Source organism: Oryctolagus cuniculus, chromosome 8, assembly GCF_051225735.1.
Source record: "Oryctolagus cuniculus isolate XC-2025 breed Fujian yellow rabbit chromosome 8, ASM5122573v1, whole genome shotgun sequence".
NCBI classification, from domain to species: Eukaryota; Metazoa; Chordata; class Mammalia; order Lagomorpha; family Leporidae; genus Oryctolagus; species Oryctolagus cuniculus.
In genome coordinates this window covers 49,954,504-49,971,899 of record NC_142874.1, presented here as the reverse complement: position 1 = coordinate 49,971,899, position 17,396 = coordinate 49,954,504, and the positions used below count along the sequence as shown (strand labels likewise).

General features: G+C 38.2%; 1 protein-coding gene and 1 long non-coding RNA gene across 2 annotated transcripts in view; both read right to left on the bottom strand.

The window, feature by feature from the left end:
- LOC149125007 (uncharacterized) overlaps nt 1-17,396 on the bottom strand; it is a 304,585-nt gene that overhangs the window by 21,798 nt on the left and 265,391 nt on the right. The gene's annotated exons all lie outside the window — the stretch shown is intronic.
- Nucleotides 6,890-13,521, bottom strand: LOC138843378 (small ubiquitin-related modifier 2-like). Its single transcript, XM_089302888.1, has 4 exons — nt 13,415-13,521; nt 12,995-13,041; nt 12,845-12,937; nt 6,890-6,924 (listed from the first exon to the last, which is right to left on the bottom strand). Exons 1-4 carry the CDS (start codon nt 13,519-13,521, stop codon nt 6,890-6,892), a joined length of 282 nt encoding a protein of 93 aa, XP_089159014.1.

Genomic DNA, 17,396 nt, shown 5'->3' with positions numbered 1-17,396 from the left:
GACTGTTCTCAAAAGAAGAAATACAAATGGCCAATAAATATATGAAAAAAATGTTCTATATCACTAGCCATCAGGGAAATGCAAATCAAAACCACAATGAGATTCCACCTCACCTTTGTCAGAATAGCTAAAATCTAAAACACAGAGAGTAACAAATGCTGGCTAGGATGTGGACAAAAGAGAACACTTATACACTGTTGGTGGAAATATAAACTAGCGTATTCAGTGTGGAAAAGAGTATGAAGATTTCTTAAAAAAAACTAGAAATAGACTTGCCATATGATCCAGCAAAAGACTTGAACACAATGTATCAAAACAATAGCCAAAATTTGGAACCAATTAAGGTGTCCATCATTAGATGAATGGATAAAGAAAATGTGATATATATATATATATATATACACACACACACACACAATGGAGTATTATTCAGCTAAAAAAAGAATGAAATTCTACCATTTGCAGCAAAATGGATGCAACTGGAGGACATCACGTTGAGTGAAATAAGCCAGACCTCCTATACGTAGAGCTAAAATTTAAAAAACAAAAAACAAAAAAAAAAAAAAAAAGAAAAAGGAAAAAATATGTCCATATGTATCAGTATTGCTGCAAAGTTAGTTTTGTAAAACTTTGTTTTATATCTTTGTGAAACCTATGGTTAAGAATATTGTACTACTATATTTTTAATGAACTCTGATTACTTTAAAATTTACTGTTTATGGGTGAAATGATACTTTTTCCACTCAATTATTGTTCATAGCCATTGTCTATGTTTCCATTAAACTAGGGTCTTTTCTGATTTTTACTTGTTAAACTTCTTATTCAGTGAAGTTTGTTAAGCCTTTTTATTGTAAAGTAAATTTAAAATATACTATCTCAAAAACTAAAAAAAAAGAGAGAGAATTAAAGAGGAAGAAAGGAAGGGAGAGAGGAAGTAAGTGAGTATCATTAAGTTCTTAGAATTGTATCTACAAAGCTCATTGAATCTGTTAAAATTGAATTAAAAATTTAAAAAATAAAAGTGTTTAAAAAAGAAATCATTTATTAATAAAATAAAAGGATAAGAACAACAAATAAGTTTATTAGAATTCTCTTAAAAGAGCAAATGAAATATATTTCTTACATTGCTTCATAGAATTAAGCTACCATAATTAATTTGATCACCCATGTAACTTCTTGAGAAAGTATCCAAAACTCCACTTTCAAAAGGTCACAAGAAAAGAAGAACCAATTAAGACAAGTCATGTGGGAGAAATATTTTTTAACTCACAAAGTAATTTCAAATCAATTTAATTAAATATAAAACCATTAATAAATATAAAATTAAAGCCATATATTATAAATAATAAAATATTAAATTAGAATTTCTGCCTTACTTGTGATCTTAGTTCATTAAATAATGGGATTCCTCTACTTAAAGTACTCTTCATTATCAATGACTTCATCATGACTAAGAATGTAATTTAGAGTCATCTAACATAGATGGGCAAAACACATAATTTTCAATTTCATCTAGCTTGACAGAAATAGAGATCTATAAAAATTTCAGTGTTTGATGATGCAATTTATCCAAAGCCACAAGAAATAATCTTTATAACTTCAGATAATAGTGGCTTTTCATCTATACCTGTAAATATTCACGATCGCCACAATTCAATAAAACCAATTATATATTCCATATTATTTCAAATCATGAAATATATCATACTGAAGTCACTTTTCCTGTTCTAATCAAGAGCAAAAGGAGACTTGTCCATCTACGAAAATTATCACTTTTTTTGTTGTTTAGTGTTGGTATTTTTAAAAAAGTATTTATTTGAGCAGCAGAGATACACATAGAAGTAAGGAGAGGAGGAAGAGAAGAGAGTTCCCATCTGCTGATTTACTCCCCAGAGTCCACTATGCAGGAGCTGGAAGCCAGGAATTCAACCCAGATCTAAGTTACCACATTGCCTCCCAGGTTTTGCACTAGTAGTAAGCTGAAGTCAGGAGCTGGAGGTGGGTATTGAACCCATGCACTCTGATGTGGAAAACAGTTGTCTTAACCAGTGTCTTAACCTCTGTAGTTAGACACTCACCCTTAAGGTTAACAACTTTGAATGCTGAATTATTCTTTCATTATTTTTATATAAAAGAATATCTTATTTATTAAAAAAAATCCTTTCAGTGTGATTAAGGATTCTGTTTACTGATATTGCACTCAGAATTCTTTGCTCAAGCTTAATTATTTTGGTCTTTTATGTTTTGGTCCTACTTATTTCATTCTTCATCTATACTCTTGAGGACCATTGTTTTTTCTACTTACTACTTGTTGAATTCTTTACTTAGTTAAGCTTGTATTATAAAGAAAATTGAAAGTATGTCATTGTAAGACTTAAAAGAAAAATAAGAAAAGAAGGAAGAGGGAGGGAGAGAGAGAATGGTGGGAGGTATCATTATGCTCTTTGGAATACATGAAATTTGTTCCCTTTATATAATTTAAAAAAGATTTTAAAAAATAAAATTTTAAGGGGGTGAGGACTATTTCATATTTTAAAGATTTAACAATTTTTTAAAAAGATTTATTTAATTTTACTTGCAAGGCAGTCACAGAGAGAGAAAAACAGAGATGGATCTTCTATTTACTGGTTTATTCCCAGAACTTGGGCCATCTTCCATGGCCTTCAGGTACATTAACAGGGAGCTAGATTGGAAGTGGAGCAGCTGAGACAGGAACTGGTGCTCATATGGAAACGCTGGGATTACAGGTGGTGGTTCAACCCACTGCACCACAACTCTGGCTCTAGATTTAACAATTTTTAACACGCTGTCATATTCACTTCTTATGTAAATATTACACACACACACACACACCCTGACTCATAATTTTTCTTGAATGTAATATTAATATCATGTAAAGAAACATATTATTAAATAAGGGATATAATTCAGTGAAAACAACACCCATAAAATATGTATGCATCTGTGCTTAACATACAAACTTCCATGTGAGAGAAAAAGTGGAATTTGTCTTTCTGTATTTGGCCTACCTCATTTTTTCATAACAATCTTAGCATTATTTCATTCCATTTTGCAAATTTATTTCCATATAGTCAAGCAAAGTCATTTCAAATCTTTACTTCATATATTTGTGATTATTTCCTATTTGCTGTCTTATTTTGTGTAATAATAATTTTATCACAATAATATTATTTATCTTTATTGTTTTTATTCATTCTTTAACACTATTTTGTTTCTTTTTATAATAGAGTCATGCGCTGTTTAATGGCAAGCATACATTCTGTGAGATGCTTCCTTAGGAGATGTTGTCATCAAGCAAATAGCATAGACTGCTTAGACAAATCTAGATGGTGTATACCTGCTACTAGATGGCATAGCCTATTGATACTAAATTACAAATATGTACAGTAACTTACTGTACTGTAGGTAACTGTAACACCATGGTAAGTATTTGTATAGCTGAACACACTTAAACAGGCTTGTTTATAACAGCATCACAACAAACATGTAAACGATATATTGCACTTTGACTATATAATGGCCACATCACTAGACTATAGGAAATTCTCAGCTCCATTATAAATTTATGGGAGTACCAATGTATATGCAATCTTTCATTTGTTCACTGAAACATCATTATGTGGAACATGACTGGATACTGATTTGGCTATTTAACTTGTTTTTACTATTTGTTTACTAAGGTAAATAGCGACTAAAAATTTTATTCTATTTTATTCTTTCATTTGTACTCAGTAGGGTTGATATGCAATATTTCCTTTCATCATTCTTATTTTCTACATTTTTATAATTTGCAATATCTACCTTTGGATTTTCTCTTTTGGTGAGAAATTATTAAGAGAGTTTAGGGGTCAGCATTTTTCCTGGGTAGGGTCACTGTCTGAGATGCTAGCATCCCATATGGGTGCCAGTTCAAGTCCCAGCTGCTGCACTTCTGGTAGAATTCCCAGCTAATGGCCTGAGAAAAGCAGTAGAGGATGACCCAAGTTTTTGGGCCCCTGCCACAGATGTGGGCAATCCAGATGAGGCTCCTGGCTCATGACTTCAGCTTGGCTCAGCTCAGTCCTGGCCATTCTGGCCATCTGGGGAGTGAACCAGTGGATGGAAGATCTCTCTCTCTCTCTCTCCCTCTCTCTCTCTCTCCCTATCCCTATCCCTATTTCTCTCTCTCTCTTTTAAGATTTATTTATTTATTTATTTGAAAGTCAGAGTTACACAGAGAGAGGAGAAGCAGAGAGAGAGAGGTCTTCTATCTGATGGTTTACTCCCCAATTGGCCGCAACAGCCGGAACTGTGCTGATCCGAAGCCAGGAGCTTCTTCCAGGTCTCCCACACGGGTGCAGGGGCCCAAGGACTTGGGACATCTTCTTACTGCTTTCCCAGGCCATAGCAGAGAGCTGGTTTGGAAGAGGAGCAGCCGGGTTTCAAACCGGCGCCCATATGGGATGCTGGCGCTTTAGGCCAGGGCATTAACCCACTGCACCACAGTGCCGGCCTCCCTCTCTCTCCCTCTCTCTCTCTCTCTCTCTCTTATTCTGTCTGACTGTAACTGTCTTCAAATAAATCTGAGAGAGAGAGAGAGAGAGAGAGAGTGAGTTTAAAATTCCCAAAGGTTTGCTTTCCTTGTTTTTCATTATTTTTATTTTATTATATTGGGAGACAATGTTGTCTGTACCATATCTACTTTTGATTTTTCTTAAAGATTTATTTATTTATTTGAGAGGTAGATTTATAGAGAGAGGGGGGGAGAGACATAGAGAAAGGACTTCCATCTGCTGGTTCACTCCCCAAATAGCCACAACTGCCAGAGCAGGAGGATCTGAAGCCAGGAGCCTGGAGCTTCTTCTGGGTCTCCTATGTGGTTGCAGTGGCCCAAGCACTTGGGCCATCTTCCACTGCTTTCCCAGACACATTAGCAGGAAGCTGCATTGAAGAGGAGCTGCCAGTGATACAAACTGGTGCCCATAAGTGATGCCTGTGCCTCTGGCAGAGGCTATTTTTGATTTAAAATGTACTAAAGTTGACTCTTTGATCATTGTTGCTCTCACAGTAGGCATGTGAAAAGGTTCATACTCAATATCAAGGGTTGAGACATAGTCTACATCAACTACACCTATTTTATTATTTTATTATTATATTTATTTGAAAGGCAGAGTGACAGAGAGGAAGAGACAGTAAGAGATAGATAGATAGGGATGGGGAGGGGGGGAGGTGAGGGGAGAGAGAGAGAAAAAAAAAAAAAGAGAGAGAGAGACAGAGATACGTTTCATCTACTATTTCACTCCTCCAAATGGCCACAAGGGCTGGAGCTGTGCTAGTCTGAAGTTGGGAGCCAGGAGCTCCTTCCGGGTCTCCTGTGTCCGTGCAGGGGTCCATGTACTTGGATCATCCTCTGCTGTCTTCCAGGCACATAAGCAGGAAGCTGGATCAGAAGTGGAGCGGCCAGGGCTTGAACCAGCTTTACCCCCTAAGCCACAACTCTGACCCCTCATTTTTATTATTTAATTATTCCATATAAATATAGGTATATTTCTGTTCATTTTGAAATGGACTATGAGGTACTGATTCAAGATTTCAAATATATTATACTTGTGCTTGTTTCTTGTATTTTCTGTTTTAAAAATTTGCTATATAATTTGTTACATATATTCACAAACTATATTTTCCTTGTGGGTCACATTCTTTTTATTGTAATTAATTTTTTCTCTGAAATCTTTTACAATATCTTTATTTTTGTTTAAATTTTCACAGCATTTTCTTGTCTATCTTGTTAAAGTTATGTAACTAATTAATTAATTTGAAAAGCAGAGAAACAAAATGTTCCCAGCCACTGGTTTACTCCCTTGATGTCTGCAACTGCCAGGACCGGGCCAGGCTGAAGCCAGAAACCAATAATTCAATTTGGTTCTCCCGTGTGGATGGAGGAACCTAATCTCTTGAGCCTTCACTGCTGTATCTCAGGGTCTACATTAGAAGGAAGCTGGAGTTAGGAGCTGGAGCCCAGAATCAAACCCAGACTCTCCAACACAGCACATGCACCTTAGCCAGCATCTTGACTGCCAAGCTAAAAACCCCTTCCTCTTTGTCTATCATTTTTCTTTTATCATTAATTTAACAGTTTTTAGACATTAGTCTTGTAGATAACACATAGTTGGATTCACTTTGTCAGCTTCTCCGAGTTTCTTATTTAAAAAGGTGAGCATTACTGATATCACAGGTACTTTTTAACCTTAATTATTTCATGTTTGATGATGTGTAGATTTTTACCGCTTTTGAAAATATTTTTTTTGGAAAAATAACCATTTATTTAGTTCAAGAGTTGGCTGGGCAGTCCTTCTGTCTGGAGTGGGGTTGGCTGTGCTCAGCTTGGCTCATTCATGCATCTGCAGTTAGTTGGTGATTTGGCTGAAGGTTGTCTGCGCTATTGGCTGAAGTGACAAGTGCAACTGGGCCAATTGGTCCATTGAAACAATAGAATTTTAAATTAAAAATAAGGTAAAGGTAATAACAATTTACTGAATATATAAATATAAATACAAACTTGCCAATTGGCTTTTGAAAATATTTTATTATATCATCTCTTTGTTCAGTATTGCGTATGTCTTTCTTAAACAATTCATGAAAGCTCCCACTTCCCTTCCAGATGTTACTTTAGTAACTAAAACTTTATATTCATAACTCATTTCATAGTATCACTGGCTCCCTACTATTAACATTGATAAGAGTAGTATATTTTCACTTTATTCCCGTTTCTGTACTCCTGTAACATAATCTCTTGACTATATTATGCCTGCAAGTTTGTATTTATATTTATATATTCAGTAAATTGTTATTACCTTTACCTTATATTTAAATTTAAAATTCTATTGTTTCAATGATCAACTTGAACAATCTGTTTTACTTCAACTGTAAGGGAAAAAAGAACTTACATAGTTGCACTGTTTGACTTTCTCTCTTTTTTTTTTTTTTTTTTTGACAGGCAGAGTGGACAGTGAGAGAGAGAGACAGAGAGAAAGGTCTTCCTTTGCCGTTGGTTCACCCTCCAATGGCCGCCGCTGCAGCTGGCGCACCGCGCTGATCCGATGGCAGGAGCCAGGAGCCAGGTGCTTTTCCAGGTCTCCCATGGGGTGCAGGGCCCAAGCACTTGGGCCATCCTCCACTGCACTCCCTGGCCATAGCAGAGAGCTGGCCTGGAAGAGGGGCAACTGGGACAGAATCCGGCGCCCCGACCGGGACTAGAACCTGGTGTGCCGGCGCCGCAAGGTGGAGGATTAGCCTATTGAGCCACGGCGCCGGCTTCACTTTCTCTCTTATTTCTCCTATTAGTTGAATCATTTCTACATTTTAAAGATATATAATACTCACATCATGTTCTGTAAAAATAATCCACATATTTCTTTTAAACAGGAGAAGGGAAATATCATTATGTTTTTAAAATTGTATCTACAAAGCACAATGCACCTGTTAAAAACTAATTAAAAATTAAAATAAAATAACATTAGTTGATTGAATTTAATTCCCTACAAAGAAAAGAATAAAGAAGCTCTTGTGTTATACTTTAACACTTTATACAAGAAATGCTCTTATTAACTACTATTTAATATGTTTTAAACTCATTTTTGTTGTCTTTGTACTTGAACAGTGGTTGAGGTAGAAATTGAGCCACATTTTTATTTCTTTGGAAATATTATAAGCATTCCCCGCTGACTTCCAGAAATAAAACTTGTCATGGGGAATTCTGAAGGAAAATTTCACCTTGGAGATGGCTAAAATATTTTGTCTTGATAGTCAACAAATTCTTAATTTACCTTTGATATCTTCAATCTGCATCATATTTTGTCGCATTGTTTTAGAACAGTTTTCTTAAATAATATCATTAAATAGCTTTTCCAATTATATTGGAAGTTCTTTTCTTTAATTTGGCCAATTGTCTGCAAGTTGGATTTCCTTTGCTATATCTATACATTTTCTTTGCTAACACTTTTTAACTTTTAAAATTTATTTCCACTTTATTTTACTTAATCCTCTTACTCTTATTCTCCATGCCTCATATTATGTTTCTGATCATATATATGCTTTCTAATGCTGTTTCTACTTTTTGCTTTATCTCTGGTAAGTGTCCTCCATATGCTTTGTTTTATCCAGTGCATTTCCTCAATTTCCTCTTCTTGATTTCTTAGTCTATTCATCTGAAATCTTTGCTGCTTACTTCTTTGTTACTTATCTCCACTTTTGGAGATTTTTATTGGCAAGGAATCAGAGTCAGGTCTTGGTTGGCAAGGATTCTCCTTGTGATCTAGTGAATGTTGTGAAGAGGCATTAATTCCAGCCAAAGTGATCAGCACCGTAGGGCAGTGACAGTGTATGGACTCTCTTTTAGCTCCACCCTTCTGATATATTCACTTCTGCAAATAAAGGTCATCTGTGTCTCATTCAGAACAAGCAGAATCCAGGGAAACTCTGGTACTAGAATGAGTACATTGTTCCCAGAGATGTCTGTCCCAGATTGTTGACCTTGTAGCTCCGATTCTCCTCTCACCAAGCAAGAGCTTGTTCTGCCAGCTTTGTCTGAGAACTGCATCTTTTCTCCCTCTGCTTGTTTAACATCTTTGCTTTGGTATTCTATCAGTTTCCTACAATATGTGCAGGGAGATATTAAATTTTTCTGTCATAGCCATTGTTTACTATATTTTCTTAATCTGAGATTTCATATATTTCAGCAAATCCCCCAATTTTTTTTATTTAGTAAATATAAATTTCCAAAGTACAGTTTATGGATTACATTGGCTCCCCCCCCCCATAATTTCCCTCCCACTAGCACCCCTCCCTCTCCCATTCCATTCACATCAAGATTCATTTTCAATTATCTTTATATACAGAAGATCAATTCAGTATATATTAAGTAAAGATTTCATCAGTTTGTACCCACACAAAAACACAAAGTGTAAAAATACTGTTTCAGTACTAGTTATAGCATTACTTCACATTAAGGACAGATCCCACATGAGAAGTAAATACAGTGACTCCTGTTGTTTACTTAACAATTTGACACTCTTGTTTATGGCATCAGTAATCTCTCTAGGTTCTAGTCATGAGTTGCCAAGGCTATGGAAGCCTTTTGAGTTTGCTGACTTCGATCTTATTCCGACAGGGTCATAGTCAAAGTGGAAGTTCTCTCCTCCCTTCAGAGAAAGGTACCTCCTTCTTTGATGGCCCCATTCTTTCCACTGGGATTTCACTCACAGAGATCTTTCATTTAGGTTTTTTTGTTTGTTTGTTTGTTTGTTTGTTTTTTTGCCAGAGTGTCTTGGCTTTCCATGCCTAAAATACTCTCATGGGCTCTTCCAGCCAGATCTGAATGCCTTAAGGGCTGATTCTGAGGACAGAATGCAGTTAGGACATCTGACATTCTATGAGTCTGCTGTGTATTCCACTTCCCATGTTGGATCGTTCTCTCCCTTTTTGATTCTATCAGTTAGTATTTGCAGACACTAGTCTTGTTTGTGTGATCCCTTTGACTCTTAGACCTATCAGTGTGATCAATTGTAAACTGAAGTTGATCACTTGGACTAGTGAGATGGCATTGGTACATGCCAGCTTGATGGGATTGTATTGGAATCCCCTGGCATGTTTCTAACTCCACCATTTGGGGCAAGTCCGATTGAGCATGTCCCAAGTTGTACATCTCCTCCCTCTCTTATTCCCACTCTTATATTTAACAGGGATCACTTTTCAGTTAAAATTTAAACACCTAAGAATAATTGTGTGTTAATTACAGAGTTCAACCAATAGTGCTAGAACAAAAGAAAATACTAAAATGGAGAAAGTATTACATTGTACATCAACAGTCAGTACAAGAGCTGATCAAGTCACTGTTTCTCATAGTGTCAATTTCACTTCAACAGGTTTCCCCTTTGGTGCTCAGTTAGTTGTCACTGATCAGGGAGAACATATGCTATTTGTCCCTTTGGGACTGGCTTAATTCACTCAGCATAATGTTTTCCAGATTCCTCCATCTTGTTGCAAATGACCGGGTTTTGTTGTTTTTGACTGCTGTACAGTATTCTATAGAGTACATGTCCCATAATTTCTTTATCCAGTCTACTGTTGTTGGGCATTTGGGTTGGTTCCAGGTCTTAGCTATTGTGAACTGAGCTGCAATGAACATTAATGTGCAGACAGCTTGTTTGTTTGCCAATTTCATTTCCTTTGGGTAAATTCCAAGGAGTGGTATGGCTGGGTTGTATGGTAGGGTTATCTTCAGGTTTCTGAGGAATCTCCAGACTGACTTCCATAGTGGCTTAAGCAGTTTGCATTCCCACCAACAGTGGGTTAGTGTCCCTTTTTCCCCACATCCTCTCCAGCATCTATTGTTGGTAGATTTCTGAATGTGAGCCGTTCTAACCCAAATCCCCAAATTTTTATCTTTATCTCCTTGAATATCATTTCCATCTGTCTCCTTCAAGTATTTTCATTCTGTCTTTGTGGTACTTTCACTCGACCTATGTTGAAACTGAGTTTCTCAGGTCCAGAATCAATGATTTTTCTTTCTTTCTTTCTTTTTTTTTTTTTTTTTGATTTCTTTTTCTCTCTGTATTGCTTTCTTAGGAATTTCCTTAAAGTACTGTTTTATTGCCACTTTTAATTTAAGTCAGTCTCAGTGGGACTACACTGATTCTACACACTGTTTTGTTCCTTTGAGCCAAAATAATGATTCCATTTTCTTTTCTCTTATAATATTCCACTGTTCAACTAAATTTATTGTTAAAAATAAATTTATAAGGCCGGCACCGCGGCTCACTAGGCTAATCCTCTGCCTTGAGGCGCCAGCACACCAGGTTCTAGTCCTGGTTGGGGTGCCGAATTCTGTCCCGGTTGCCCCTCTTCCAGGCCAGCTCTCTGCTGTGGCCAGGGAGTGCAGTGGAGGATGGCCCAAGTGCTTGGGCCCTGCACCCCATGGGAGACCAGGGTAAGTACCTGGCTCCTGCCATCGGATCAGCACGGTGCACCGGCCGCAGCATGCTTGCCATTGGAGGGTGAACCAACGGCAAAGGAAGACCTTTCTCTCTGTCTCTCTCTCTCACTGTCCACTCTGCCTATCAAATTAATAAATAAATAAATGAATTTATAGTGGGTCAGCATTATGGCATAGCAGGTAAAGCTGTTGCCTGCATTGCCAGCATCCCATATGGGTGCCATTTTGAGTCCTGGTTGACCCACTTCTGATCCAGCTCCCTTCTAATACGCCTGGGGAAGCAGCAGAAGATGGTCTAAGTGGTTGGACTCTTGCATCTATGTGGGAGCCCAGATGAAGTTTCTGACTCCTGGCTTTGGTCTGGCTCAGCCATGGCCATTGTGGCCATTTGGGATGTAAACTAGAGGATGCAAGATCCCTCTTTCAGTCTCTCCCTCGCTTTCTGCAACTGACTTTAAAATAAATAAACAAATATTTAAAAAAAATAGAGTTATAAAGGAACCTTATTTTCTGGCAGCATCAAGACTCAAAGAAAATGGATTCATTGGCTCAATAATAGTGTCAAACTCACTGATTCTAATGTATTTTTGCTATATAATTAGTGGAATGATGAATATTAAACTATGACATGAGCATCCTGAACATTTTGTATTACCCAGCTAGCTTTCTAGAAATGTGAACAGTTACCAACCATCAAAAACACTAATTGTGCTGTTTTTTCACCAATTTGGTTAGGAAATATAGTTTTAAATCCTAAAGATTATAATATAAAATATAATTTTTAATCCTAAATATTATCATATAAAATGAGATTGACTATATTTTTAAAAATGTACTTATTAATTTGAGAGGCAGAAGCAGACACACAAATAGAAATCCCAACTTCTGGTTTGCTCTCCAGATACTTGAAATGGCTGGGACTGAGCCAGGCAAGACAGGTGCCAGGAATGCAATTCATGTCTCCCACTTGGGAGGAATGGACCCAATTACTTGAGCAGTCACTGCTGCCTCCTGTGGTGCACATTATCAGGAAGCTGGAAGCAAGAGTCAGAGCTGGGACTTGAACCCTGGCATCCATATGGGATGTGGCCATCCCAATAGGCAGCTTAATCAATAGGCCAAAGGCCTACCCCCCAAACACCTTTTTAAATATTCAAAGCATTGATATTTCTCCAATTGTAAAATAATTGTTTATATTTGTTCTCCATATAATTATTGAATCTGAGTATGTTCCCTTATACATGCTTTGGATAGTGGTACTTTAATAATTAACTTTTTTAAACAAGAAGTTTATTTAAACAACAAGATGCTTAACTTGAAGGGAAAACTATCTAGGATTCATTTTTAAGAGTAATTTACCCCTACTTAAAGACAGATTGCCCTACATGTAACAGCTACGTACAAAAAAGTTATAAAATTATCCTTGGTTTTACAATGATAAATGAAAAACATTAAAATTCTCCAATCAAACAAGGTATGCAAGGATTTTTATGTTGTTGGGTTTTTTTGTTAAAACAGTGAGAGCAAAATAACTTACTGGAATATAAGATAAGAGCTGAATGAGCATGCCACTCATGGAGAAAGAGGATATTTTCACAGAACCAGTACTTTTCCCCATTCCATCTCCATTTGATGTCAATCAAAACATACCATTGGCCATTTAGTTAAAAAAAAAAAAAAAGGAGAGAGAAAGAAAAAAATGCAATATGCTTGCACCAGTTACTTCATGTACAATAAAGGAATGGGGAAGGGGAAATGAAAGGATAGAGAAAACTGTGCTGCAGTCGTCAGGACGTGATGGAACCCAATTGCAGTGTTCTAGTTGAGAATGTGTTCTTGGTCTACAAGTACAGAGTTCTGGAGTAAAGCAGTAGACACTGCCCGTCTGTTGCTGGAACACATCAATCCTATCATTGTCCTCCATGTCCAACTGTGCAGGTGTGTCTGATTCATTGATTGGCTGCCCGTCAAATTGGAATCTGATCTGCCTCATTGACAAACCCTGTTGTTCACAATAGGCTTTCATTAGTTTACTAAGTGGTGTATGCCTTTTTTTTTTTTTTTTTTTTTTTTTTTTTTTTTTTTTACAGGCAGAGTGGACAGTGAGAGAGAGAGACAGAGAGAAAGGTCTTCCTTTGCCATTGGTTCACCCTCCAATGACCACCGCGGCCGGCGCGCTGCGGCTGGCGCACCGCACCGATCCGATGGCAGGAGCCAGGTACTTCTCCTGGTCTTCCATGGGGTGCAGGGCCCAAGCATTTGGGCCATCCTCCACTGCACTCCCTGGCCACCGTAGAGAGCTGGCCTGGAAGAGGGGCAACCGGGACAGAATCCGGCACCCCGACCGGGACTAGAACCTGGTGTGCTGGCGCCGCAAGGCAGAGGATTAGCCTAGTGAGCCGCGGCGCCGGCAGTGTATGCCTCTTAATCTTAAACTGCACCACAGAATCATCCTGCTCTGCCACCTTCAAATTAATATGATCGTTGTTCTCAGTCTTGACTCCTTCCTTGGGCTTTTCGTTGGCCATGGCGAGTGACGGAGTCTCTTCAGCTGCCACTTCACAAAAGAGGTTCCAGGTCTGCACCAAACGAGCACACAAGCAGCACCAGGAGCAGGAGAAGAAGGAGGCGGCAGTGGTGGATGAAGGAGAGGGTGTGCACACCAATAATTAACTTCTAATACTTCCCAATGTATTGACTCTTTTGATTAAGATCTTGGACATACAAAGGCTTCTAATGTTTAAATATTCCAATAAAGCAATTTCAAATTTTATGATTTTAGAAAATTCTTCTGATTCCTCCCATATTTATTTATTTTTTTTAATTTTTAAAGGTTCATTTATTTATTTATTTGACAGAATAGCAGAGTGACAGAGAGAAGAGGGAGACAGAGAGAGAGAGCTCTTCCATCCACTGATTCATTCCCCAAATGGATGCAACAGTCAGTTCTTGGCTAGGCCAAAGCCTAGAACCAGGAATTCCATCCTGGTGTCCCACGTGGTTGGCAGTGACACAAGTACCTGGGCCATCTTCTGCTGCCTTCCTGGGCACATTAGCAGGAAGCTCGATCAGAAGTGATCCAATGTGAACCAGCTCCCCAGTTCAGGATGCCAGCATCACAGGCTGCTGCTAACCCGCTATGCTGCAACACTGGCCACTTCCCCTATCTATTTAAGGATAACAAATCTTTTTTTTTTCTACTTTCTTTTAGTACATTTGGCTTGATTTGTTTACACTGCCACTCTTGCTGATCTGGAACTTATTTTAACATCTAGACGCAGAAGGATTCCAAATTATTTTTTTTTCTGAATAAATAACCAATTTTCCACAGCATTGATGTTTTTGCATAATTTCTTCTTAATGCATCTGACTTATTTAAAAATAAGAATTAATTATTTACATAAATACTAGAGTCTATTTCTAGTGTTCCTCTTCTATTTCTTTTAAACATATTTTGAGCCAGTTCTATACAGATGTAATCATTAGTACTTTGTAGTATGTTTGCATTTCCAACAGGCATATTTGACATCCATTTACCCAAAAATTAATCTTTTTGCATTATTTTGAATGGCTTAGTCCTCCATCATAATGTATATCTTATGGACAAAACAGAATCTTTTTTATCTCTTCAGAGTTCTCATTGTGAACAAACATTTTATTATGTTGTGGTACACTGGTACTCTGTACTTAAAGATATTTGCACTTAAACTAAAATTGTGGTGGGATGTTTCACCTAAAATTATTTCATGTGCAAAGAATTTGGGAAATATCACCTATGTTAATTGTCTCCTGGAGACTCACTATGGAGGTGAACATATAGAAGACAGAGAAATAAATTTTGTAGGGAAGACATCTATGCAATGTTGTCTAACCGAGTGTTTGCCAAATTTTTGCTGTTTTATTCTTAGCGGATCAGCTATTAGCAAACCCTGAAGATGGCGGCCATGCCCTGTGTGTTGTACACACTATTGCTCCTCTTGGCTGCTCCAAGTCTTGCTTTCATCACTCTTGTGCACAATGCTGAGCCATCCCCAGGTAAGCAGGTCATTACTACATAGGAGTTCCTCTGGTTGGCAAGAGACAGAAACGCCTAGGGCCGGGCAGAGACATGGAATGTGTGTTGTGTTGAGCACCTCAGAGGTTTCCATTCCTTCACGTTGTGGGGCTTTGGGAGTGACTGTGGTCAAGCAGACAGAGCTGGACGGGGCGTCCAAGCCTCTGAAGAGAAGCAGAGCCTCCGCAGCTAGCCTGAAGCCTGTGGAAAGTGGGTCACCTCACCGCTGAGGCGTGGCTTTGGGTGGCACGTTAGAGTCACTGTGGTAAGGGAACAGACCTCTCATTCATCTCAGGGAAGATAGTGTTTTTCCTCTCCTGTGACAGATTCACACCGGCCCAGCAGCCTTTATGGTTAGGCGTGACTTCCTGAGGGATTTTCTCTGGATTCACAGAAGGTTCCCTGAATCCCAGGGAAAGCCTGACTCACCCACAGTCCTGTCGGGGTGGAGCTGGCATGACTTGGATGCAGCTTCTATTTGGCTGAACTTACAGGACAGTAATTTCCAGCCTAAAACCAGCTGCCTGTAGGAGAAATGGAAGAACATGACGCGGAAAAGGCCCCACAGAGCTGCTGACAGGAGCAGTTAAGCCTTCTCACAGGTCTTCTCATTGGTGCACTAGTGTAACACATTAGAGAGCGTGGAAAATATCAGTTTTCACTACAACTTCCTTTTAGCCTCCTCCACAAGTTCATGTCCCCAGATACCCTAATTACTAACACCTTCATAAAACTGTGCCTCGGACAATCGGATCTGAGCCTGGACATGACTTCTCAACCTTGCATGGGAGTCCTTAGATCTTACACAAAAACTTCAGCTTCCTTTCAAAGCTGTTGTGTTCTTTATCACTTAAGTTTCAAGAGCAATCTTGTTCTATTTAATACTGCCCTGGATAAGGCGTGTAAATTCTCACACTGTCACTCATCTGCCAACACAAGCACGTCTCTGATGTCTGTAAACAAGCTGAGTGATGGAGTTGTCTGCTTGACAACTACCCCCAAGGAAGTGAAGGGTTTGTTTGCCATTCCTTAACGCAGACAGTAGCCTGACGCCAGATAAAGAGACCACAGCGGGTCAACTTTGAGGTTAATCAGAGAAGTCATTGGGTGAGTCACAGTAAGGAGGGAAGGAGACACATGGAGGAGACCTGCACCGACATATTGGAAAAACAACTTCAATTCTTCCTGGCTAAATGACCTCAGGTACTCTACTCAGACCATCTTATCTGGTTTTCTGGGAAAAACAGGGTGGCTTGCTTCACTTGCTTACAGCAGTGTCATGGTGGCAAATGAGCTTCCATCTATATAATAGCACTGGCCCAGAAAATAGTAAGAGCTATGGCAACAAATCCAGCCTTCAAGGGATCCCTGCAACCTTGGAAATTCATTACCCATGAGCAGTTTTCAGGAAAAGTGTTCATAACTTTCATCAAAGGTTCTTCCAAGGATTAAAAACCTCTGGAATAACACAAAGCATTTTGAAAGCATTAAGAATGGCCCTGAACTAAAAGACAATCGATCTTTCCCAAATTACAAAGATAACAATTTCCAAATTGCCATCTTTGATTACAATGAATGCATTGCTTTTCTTCACTTATTTAAATGTTACCCTTCCTTTCTTCAACATCTGTATCATGTACTCTCACTGAGTACATGACTGGACCACTCAGTCAACCTTTGCATATTTCACTCTTATGATCCTATCCTGCTCTTCCAACTTCAAGCCAGCTGCTGGGAAGCAGAGTCTCAACCTTATACTTTCCTCCAATGCCCAACACAAACCTTGGCACATGGCTACTAATCAGCAAATGTGCATCACTGATGATTTGGGTCAAGATGTATATCTACATAGAGTATAATGAACTTCTAAGTAAGTTCACATATTGGATCATCTCCTCTGCATAGCTGGCATCCCATATGTATCATAAATGAAGTTTGATGAAGAGTAAAAAAAAAAAAAAAAAAAAAACTGGGGTCACAGTGAGAAAGCTATATGCCAAGAACTGTGTATATTAGGTAGGTAAGAAGATGAAGGATTTAGAAAAAAAAGAAAGATCACCATATGGAAAATCAATCGGAGCCCCTCAGCATTTATTTCACATGATTATTAGTTTTCAGACATTTATGACTAGTATACTAAAATTTCACAGGAACAATTTAATTTCATTGAAGGACTTATGTTCAAGTTTAAAGGATCAGTCACCCTTTCTTTCTGCCTAAGAAACAAGCCCAAATCATAGTTTTATTACTTTCCCTACCGTGGTCCTTCATGAAGCACATCACACGTTGCTGAGTCTTATATTTACAGTACCACCCCTTATAAACAGAAGAAGAGAGGGAAGAATCTAA